Genomic DNA, 9,482 nt, shown 5'->3' with positions numbered 1-9,482 from the left:
TCCCTGTAACACACAGATAAAGAAAGCGACAAAAATGCTTTAAATTCATTCAAATAAATTCTTGTTTTGCAGGAGTGCAATAAGTTTGCTTGTATGTATGTATGTATGTATGTATGTATGTATGTATGTATGTATGTATGTATGTATGTATGTATGTATGTATGTGTGTGTGTGTGTGTGTGTGTGTGTTTACCTTGATCATGGACAACAGAGAGCAGGCGAACAGCTTCCTGAACTCAGTTCTGACGTCCATCAGGTCGACCTCACTGCGGGTCACCATCGCTCTGATCAGAGTGTTGTCATCAGTTCCTGCACCCTGCAACAACAAACATTAACAAAAACATTTCTTAGAGACAATAACAATTTACATGGCAATTGACTTTATTATCACCTCTGTCCCTGTGGAGGATTACGGAAAAAACAGCTGGCCCCATTATTTATTAAAACAATTGGTGAAAGGGTGTAGCATAGGCCCGGGAAACGTGCATTACATCTAAGAGCAAAACCTAATCACAGGCGGATGGATACCTATTATGTTTCACTTTTGTTAAAACTTCAAGAAAGGGAATTTGTTGTCGTCTTACCTTCATCGAATAGTACAGCGTCTCTGCAAAGTAGGCTGGGACGCTCCTGGCGCACTTAACTTTAAATCAAAAACAGAAAAGATATAGAGTTAACTTGTTATAATAATTATTCATTTTAAAGCCACCACCTCTCAGGCAGCTGACGTCAGAGGCAGATTTCATACCGACGGCCAGAAGAAGATCCTGCAGGCCTCCAGATGTTTCCCTCTTGATGCTCTCCTCCATCTCGAATCCAGACAGCTTCATGTAAGCATCAAATACTGAAATACACAGGCGCAGAATTTGTATGAATATCAAGTCTGAGTGCAAAAACAATCACAGGCGCTTTTATAATTCCTCGCACACTAACACTAACCTTTCCTAAGATGCTCTGCACTCCGGTTTCCCAGGATGGTGACAAACGTTTGTTCATCAGTACCGAATTTGTGCTCTCCAGCCTGGAAGAGGGTCTGTGGACACAGAAACAAAAAAGGCACATCATATATTGTCTGTCCTTTGGAATCAGAAGGATTCAAGTAACTCAAGTCTTGCTTCTTGTTACTTCTACTACATTACATTTCAGAAGAAAATAAGATTAGTTGTACTTGTGATGAAGAAAAGGAGTTGAAAATATTTTCTAGATCATATATTAGATAAAAGGAGTCCGAGAGAATCAGCGATACTATTTATAGAAACTGCTACTAAACAAGAACAATAAGGCCTCTTCAGTACTGGGGAAAAGTATGATTACACAAAGGCTGTTCTGAGAAAACACTCAGCAAAGAAGCAGTAAGATCTACAACAAAAACAAAAAAATGTTTACTTATACCATGACCAACCTCTTCACAGTGACTCTCTGCATTTTATAATCTATATTAAAATCCCTCCACTAGGAGACGTCATAACATAATTATATAATCAGCTGTATAAAAAAACTGCCTCCAGAGCACACAAACACATGCTTCAAAGCAAGCATTAAGAGTGTGTCCACAAACACATGTGACAGTCACACCCTCAGACAACAAGACAAAGACGCCATTGATGGTGAAGAGCAGACATATTTACTGACCAGCAACCAAACAACAACTCACCTGAGCGTCACTGTCAATGAGCTCTGACTGGACCCCGCTCTGCCTGTTCGCCTGAGGAGAGATAACATGAGAATGTGAGAGAAGAGACAAGGAGAGAGGAAAGAAGAGGAGACGAGTCAAGGATAGAGGTGAGGAAACATGGATTTTGGAGAGGAAACCAGGAGACAAGAGTAGAAGAAGCAGAAGTGAAAATGAGAAAAGACAACGATAGAGGAAAGGAAACAAGGAGAGAACAGGGGATGAGACAAGGATAGTAAACATGAAAGAAGATAAGAAAGGACACAAGGATAAAGGAGAGGAGACGAGGAAAGAGGACGGGGGGCAAGTTTAGAGGTAAATTGAGGGGGAAGGTGAGGAAACAAGAGGAGGAGTTGATAAAGGAAAAAAATAAGGGAACAATGATACATGAGAGGTGATGAGGATAGGAGAGAGAACAAAGGAAAAAAGAGGGGAAAAGGATAAAGGAGAACAGATGAGGATTGAGGAAAGGAGAGCAGATTTACCTGCAGCAGAATAACCAGGAGTCTCTTGAAGTGACCTGAAGTGTCACCAGAGATATCCTCCTCCAGGTCGTCATCATGCTCTGAAGAAATAAACATGTTTGCGTTTCATTTCAATCCAAAACAAGACCGTAACATTTGAAATTAAAGTGGGCCTGAAGAGGGCGATATCCTTCCATTGTACAATGTGCCATTGTTTCTGAGGCACAAAAGATCACCTCATCCAAATCAATTGATGTTTTATTTCGAATAGATTATATTCAGTGCAAATTCTCCTCAAAGTTCAGTTTCTTAGGACATTATGTGGATTCTTGGTCAGAAAAACGTAAAAAGTATTTTCATTTTGTTTTGCTAAACCCTATTACAAATCATAATTTGATGAGGTGAGGATGATCCAACCTTGCAAAGTGAAACACATTTTCTATAAGGTTCTTTTTCGCTAAATATTTTTAACTGCCTACGGTATTAATGAATACATACAATTGCCGTAAAACTTTGTTGTATGTAGAATATAATAAGACTTTTGCTGTTGCTGTTCGGACACCTGAAAGGGATTAATACAGCAGCGGTTCATCTTATCTAAATAACAATAAGGACTCATCAGGAATTCCTAACATACAATAAGTGTGTGTGTGCGTTACCTTTTCTATAAGCAGCGACGATCTCCTTCACCTGCTGAGGCGTCCTGGAGGCCAGGATCTCCACCAGGACCTTCTCATCTGTTCCTGCCCCCTAAAGGTCACAGAGGGGAGACATCCAATTAAATCAAATGTTTCCAGATGCTCTCTACAACCTAAGGTCTCAAAAACTTCATATTTGCCATTTATCCAGCGTGTGCAGCACCTACCTTGATGGCATTGCGGAGCGATGACACATCATAAGCGAGGGGTGTGGCCATCATGGCCACGATCAGGGTCTCAAACTTCCCCCCCAACTCTCCCTTCAGGTTATCCACCAGATCCTGTGATGAAGAAACATCATGTACTTCTGTTTAGATCATGTGTGTGACTGCAGTTAATGTGTAATCTTGGCATGTCACAGATATTGATTTTCTGCTGATGATTGGTAGCGACAGAAATAGATAAACTGGGTCATAGTTAAGCTTTGATGTTGTGGCTGGTTATGAGGTTTAAAGTCTCACAGTAGAGCTGCAATGAATGCATTGTTCCACAGCTTCTAGTGAGGTTTCTGAATTGAGCCGTTTTAGTAATAATTGATGACATTGTAGCTAACTAACTCAAAATTGTCTGTGGTTGAACACGTTCCTTTCTTTGTGGCAACTGAAATCAAGTGTTCTTTTGAAATTCTAAATAACATCAAAGTAGAATTTTTTTATTAGATATCAATAAACAACATCTAATCATGGAGGTCATTATTTCCTGTGTTTTCTGATCAGCTTTTGTTTAAGGAATAGTTCAACCAGATACAGTGACCTCTGTTAACCTTGGAGCTGAGCTAGCTCATCCCCCCATTACAAAGCATTATGCTAAGCTAGGCTAACTGGCAGAGAACAGATAAAGCCTTTAAACGCACAGTGGCTAGTTTAAAACACTAGCCACAGACATTGTAAGTTGGAGCTCTCGTGGTATGTGTGTTTGTGTTGTGGTTTGACAGCTGTTCGAGTAATCCCACCTTTCCAAACAGAGTTTTGTAGGCGTGCTTGATGTCCTGCCTCTGGTGGTTGCTGCGGGACGACAACAGCTGCAAGATGGCATCCTCGTTGGTCCCTAGGGCAACAAGAACCATGGTTACTCAGAGACGCAGTAACACATACATACACATTACATAACAATGAGCATGCACACACAATTATTCCCCCCACATAACTACAGGCTTCATTCGAGGTCAGCTGACGTGTCTTACAGTGACGCAAGTTTCAGCTCTGGTGTTTATGACTCACTGTGGAGCTCCACACAGACAGCAGGGATTACTACAGACAGGAACTCACCCTTAACACTCTCTCATTGGTGTGTATGTTTTACTACTGACTGACACACCTCCGGTATCATATGACACAAGCTAATTATTTGTAGGATTATTGCCACAGGTCATATGTCTCTGTTTATAATGTCTAAAGACCAATGTTTAAACAGATGGCATCATTAATTAGGGAGTCAGGGTGAGGTTAGTTTAGTTTTTAGGGTCTTTGATAAGGGTTCATTTTTTGTAGGTTGTAAATGTTAATGAGTAATAAAGAAACCCTCTCCAATTTTCGATGTGTTAGTAAACATGAGTGCCTATTCTCAAGCTTCAATCATATTACAAAGGTGTCCCATTTTACATGTCTCTATTTTGTCTTCGAATTGCACTGTGAATAATCTGAATTGGTCTTACCGAGCCCCTTCATGGCCTTGTACAGGACCTCGGCGTCGTCAGTGGCATTGAAGTTTCTACAGGCAACCACAGTCCCTTTGCCGGCCTGCAACATGGAAGAAACGAACAGAAGTGGATTATTTTAATGTACGTTTTATTTCGTTATTTATAGTTTTGTGGGACAGCTTTATTTTCCCCAAATTCTGGACCCCTATACTATATTTCTGAATACATCCAAATGTTGTTCAGACTACAGAGACAGATTAAACCTTTTGCACACAACCCATAATACCCAAATGCATAGTATTTCTCATGGGAATTGAAGACACTGCCAGTGCCACAGCCTAACACTGACAATTATATACACACCGCATTAAAGTGAGTTACAGTTTTGGACACATAACAAACTTCAGCTACAGTTTGACAGTCAGTAAGTGCCTTTATATCTCGTCATGACTCCTTTTGTAAATACTCCTCAATGGCATCCAACAGGATATGCGTGAAAATAAGTGTCTGTATGTGTGTCATTAGGATAGCAACGTTATTTACGCATGCTACATTTGTATATGAACAAGTGCGTTACTTAGAAAAGAAATGTATTTAGAAACAAAATAAAAAATGTTGATGTAAAGTTAATGCTATAACTTTGCACATCATTCTCAATCAATCTATAGTTTGATGCTTACAAATAGACATCCAAGATTCCCTTATTTGTTTAATGCCTTTCCTCCTTTTTTATTATTGCAGATGTATATACTTATACAATGTATGCTTGGTTAAGATAGATAAAAGATGTCATATCTCATATTCCCCATGTACATAATGTCAAATGATTTCCCCCTTTATCAATATTAACATTCATGCATACATTCTGTACATTTAAAACACTGTCTCAGATGTGCTATGTGCAAACTCATCCAATACTTGTACCCTTTGAGATGAACTTAATGAGTTACAGACCTGAATAAAATACATGCACATGAGCCCATTAGCTCACACATCAAATACATTTTTTCATACACTAGTTTGATGAACATCATGTTCCAATTTGTTTGTTATTGCCTTGGAGTCTCCGCCCACGTCTCAGATTTTTTTTTAGCTATTCAAAAATGATGGGTGATCAGGTTAATAATTTATCTGAATGTGAAAAAAGTATTTCAGACAGGCAGAGAGATCGATATGGAGGACAGTGAGGATGTGATAAGGCTGAAAAACATTAACTTTGAATTGATTTGAAGCAACAGGGCTTCTTTCAGTAACAATTCTGCTCAGTCCAGACACTCTCTAAAACTATGACACATTAACAATAAGATATAGCCCTGCTTTTCCCCTCTTATTTCATGGGGAGGGATGTTTAGAGAGGAAAACCACGGGAATGTTGACCCCGAAAATGTGGAAAGAAAAAAATGCAGTGACGTCCAAAAACAAGCAGCTGCTAACAACCAGGATTCTGTTTATTTCGTCAGGAAGGAACGCCAACAAGTCCACGAGCTCTCCTCCTTAATAAATACACTCATCGCCACAAGCCAAACTAAATCTAATCAACATGCGGAAGGCTGAACAGCTGGACGAGAAGATATTTAGAAGAGAAACTCAATGCAGATCATGTCGAAAAGTTCTAGCTTCTTTAGTGATAAGTTGATTTCTTTGAGCGAGTTCAGACATGACCTGAGGCTGGGGGTATGGGATGGAGGTATGCTGACCCTCCATGTTTACACAGACGCTGTCACAACTGGCATCTCTGCTCTAAAGCACACACAGTGACACCAAACAATCCACAATACATGCTCGATTGCTCGTATAAGAAATAGTCAAAAAAAGCATCTACCTGTTAACTGTGTTATTGCTGTCTTTTGTTTATCTTGGATAAGGCTAGCATTTTATATATATTTATTTTACTGTCAGCTAATTCCATAAACAGTCCAAAACCAACAATATTGGTTTGGTTGTCGTTCAATCATTTTTGTTTTAACTGCCATGTTCGAGGCATTTTTCCTTTGGGAATTAAAAGTGTAGTTTACATTTTGAAACTTAAAGTTACACTTCAATGGATGCTAATATTTTAGACATTTTTCAGGGCAATAAAAAAATACAAACGCAGATTATTTACTTTTAGAGAAGTAGGCGGTATATTATGTAGTAGTTAAACTTTTGCATACAAAGATTCAGAACTATTTAACAAGTGAGAATAAGTCATTTTAAGAATCAACAAGGTCATTTAAATATTTTGTGGAAAGACGAAAACAGACACTCTGGATCATTTTAAGGACAGTATTTTATGGATATTAAAACATGTCTGGGGGCCAGAACAGGAGTACATAGTTGGCAAATAGTTGGCATGATTAATTTCTCGTTGCTTTTGCTCTTTTCACTGCATTTGCTGCATTAGACTTGACTTTAATACAACTGACTTTAGTGAGCATTTCGTAATCTTTCTGCAGAGTGCAGCAGAGTTACAGCATCACAGCTGATAATCGTAAATATAATCACATTTCTTTACGGTACAGTACAACTCCACCCTGGATCAAAATAAGAAAATAACTGTTTCCCTTTAAGAGAGGGAGGACGGTTATAAACTGCACGCTAGACGTGGAAATGGGTGTATTAAACACAGAGAGAGGTGGAGGGACAGAGACCCACCCAAATGGAAAAGAGCCCACGTGAGTCATTCAGTAAACTTCCCAACTTCCCCCAAAAAACCTCTCCACAGACTCACACACTTTAAACTTAAAGAACTGGAAAGTTTTAAGAGTAAAAGTCTCAAATTGATAACTTTCTATGTAAGATACACTTAATTATAGCAACATGTAGCTCATTGAACTCTAACTATAAATGGTTGCAAAGTAATTCGTTTTTTTTTTTGTCTTGAACTGATGTACTGCCACACCTTCTACATTTGCAGAAGTTTATGGGTTAATGTATGAACAGTGATTAATCATTCTCATGTAAACCCTAAACTAGACTTAGATACACGTCTTAGTATTATATAATGTAGATCAAAGTGGGCGTTGACTTGGAGTTCATAGGGTAAAAACTACAATGAGTCAGATATTTGCATAAATAGCGGATTTTAGCAAAGTCTGTATGGGCTTATATTATTTAAATCGTCTTTTTTATTTACAATCTGTGTTTCGTTGTACAGTTTAAAGACATTTCAAAGTGAAGGTGACTCACCATTTTGTCAGTCTTGTTGGTTTATTCGGGGGAAAATGAAGATCTGTCGGAAAGAGAAAAGAGTAATTCAGCTACAAACATGGCAATTAACCAAAACACATGCAAAACTGGAGACCATATTTTTTTTTTAACGGCTTGTAATCCACTTCTTTATGTTATCCGGTTCCTATCTCCTCATGGTGTATATTTCAAACTTCCTCCGTCCTTTGTCCTCTGGTAGACCCCGGCTGCCCTCGCTAACCTGCCTGATGCTGCTTGACTTTGATCTGGAGGTGAACGCGATACATTGAAATAAAACTCACCGCTGATAGCAGCCGTCAGAAGAAGCTGTGTGAGCGGAGAGAGAGGTCCGATGGAGAGAAAGACGGGAGGCAAAGAAGAACAGACTGCAGAAACCCACCCGGATAAACTCTCCGTTGCGCGCGTGATTGTGACGGTACGCGACTGTGTGCCACACCCGGGTGCGCACCAATCCCCCAGGAAGTGCGACGGACTCTGTTCCCAAAATTCGTAGTGTCCAAACAGCGGTACTACAAGTCCATGACGTCACCCAGAATAAAAGCAGAATCAAGATTTATTTTCTCTCTCCATTCATTCTAGTGAGCCGAGTGAGCGCTCGGGGGGCGGGGCTTAAGGGGCGCATGCTCTGTGACTGCACATACGGGTTCTTCTGCTCTGAAAAGTTGGGCCATTATGCCTTCATGCGCCAATGAGCAGCTCTCATAGGAAAGAACAAGACCCCGCCTCCGACGCTGTATCCAGTTCTTATTATACAGCCATGGTGCCCACGGACTCTGATCCAGAACATGGATCCAGCCCATAGATAGACTGTATATAAAAAATCCAGCCCTGCTCCTCCTGATGTACTCTGGGAAATGTGATTTCAGGTCACGTGGGCTGGGTGAAAAAAAAAGAGAGTCGAGTTTATTCAATGGTTTTACATGCGGGGTTACATGCGGGGTTACAAGGATAACATGTTTTGTCTTTGGCTATGCTCAGTCATTTTTTCATTTTACATTATCTCTAAGTTAAATCTCTTATGATATTCTTCATGCTTGCAATGCTGGAGCTCATTAATGTTCCTTTGCTCACAGTTCCCCATCAGCAACACTATCAACATGCCATTCTTCTTTAGCGGTTTTTCTGACTGATGGCTTAGTTATGATGATGATTTAACATAGGTATAATGTTAATTTAAAATGTCATTGAGTACATCTGAAGATAGAAGGCATTACCCCCGGGTGTTGTACCTGAGGCCCCCACATGTAACACCAAGGCTTAGACCTCTAGGCCATATATATATATATATAGTCAAAGTATGAATGCCCATAGTATCTGTTGCTGTGATGTTTTTTGGAGTGAATTCGTATCTTAAGCACACAATGAGCGCATATTTTACACAATGCTGCTGGCTATGCTGTTTCACTTGGTAGCCTTGTATTCTGTGGATACGATTATTTATTTAGTTTATGTGTCTTTAAAAACATTTTTGAGTTGCTATAATATTTTCTTTCACTTCCTCTGACAAGTCCCACATTTATTTGGAAATGGCAAAGAGGAACACAGTGACAGAGCCCTTCTCTCTTTGAGCAGATCAACACATGCTAAATACATATTTTAAAAGTTTAAAGCTTCCCCCATCCAAGTAATGAACCGGCCCGATCCTGCTTAGCTTCCAACCCCATTGTGGTTTAATCCATCTCCAGTCTCTCACACTTTGGTTCCCACATCAGTTAATGTATTAGTTTTTTTAAGTCTAGAAACAAAATACTATTATGGCAGATTATTAAGCATTGAAACTGTAATGGAGTTTGTCTGGATGTATTTGGCGCAAGAAGGAC

The 9,482-nt window shown here is 39.6% G+C and overlaps 1 protein-coding gene across 1 annotated transcript in view; it reads right to left on the bottom strand.

Annotated features, from left to right (window-relative positions):
- anxa5b (annexin A5b) overlaps positions 1-8,081 on the bottom strand; it is an 8,710-nt gene extending 629 nt beyond the window's left edge. Inside the window, exons 1-12 of the mRNA XM_010768300.1 lie at positions 7,944-8,081; positions 7,642-7,684; positions 4,489-4,573; positions 3,787-3,881; positions 3,002-3,115; positions 2,796-2,886; positions 2,158-2,237; positions 1,655-1,705; positions 940-1,033; positions 749-844; positions 585-643; positions 194-316 (exon numbers count right to left, since the gene is read on the bottom strand). Of these exons, the coding sequence (XP_010766602.1) occupies positions 194-316; positions 585-643; positions 749-844; positions 940-1,033; positions 1,655-1,705; positions 2,158-2,237; positions 2,796-2,886; positions 3,002-3,115; positions 3,787-3,881; positions 4,489-4,573; positions 7,642-7,644 (891 nt within the window). The 5' untranslated portion in view covers positions 7,645-7,684; positions 7,944-8,081. The remainder of the gene's footprint in view (positions 1-193; positions 317-584; positions 644-748; positions 845-939; positions 1,034-1,654; positions 1,706-2,157; positions 2,238-2,795; positions 2,887-3,001; positions 3,116-3,786; positions 3,882-4,488; positions 4,574-7,641; positions 7,685-7,943) is intronic.
- Between the last annotated feature and the right edge of the window lie 1,401 nt (positions 8,082-9,482).

Source organism: Notothenia coriiceps, unplaced genomic scaffold (genome assembly GCF_000735185.1).
Source record: "Notothenia coriiceps isolate Sejong01 unplaced genomic scaffold, NC01 NC01_scaffold00005557, whole genome shotgun sequence".
NCBI lineage: Eukaryota > Metazoa > Chordata > Actinopteri > Perciformes > Nototheniidae > Notothenia > Notothenia coriiceps.
The sequence above is the reverse complement of the archived record's forward strand: the minus strand, read 5'-3'. Positions and strand labels throughout refer to the sequence as shown.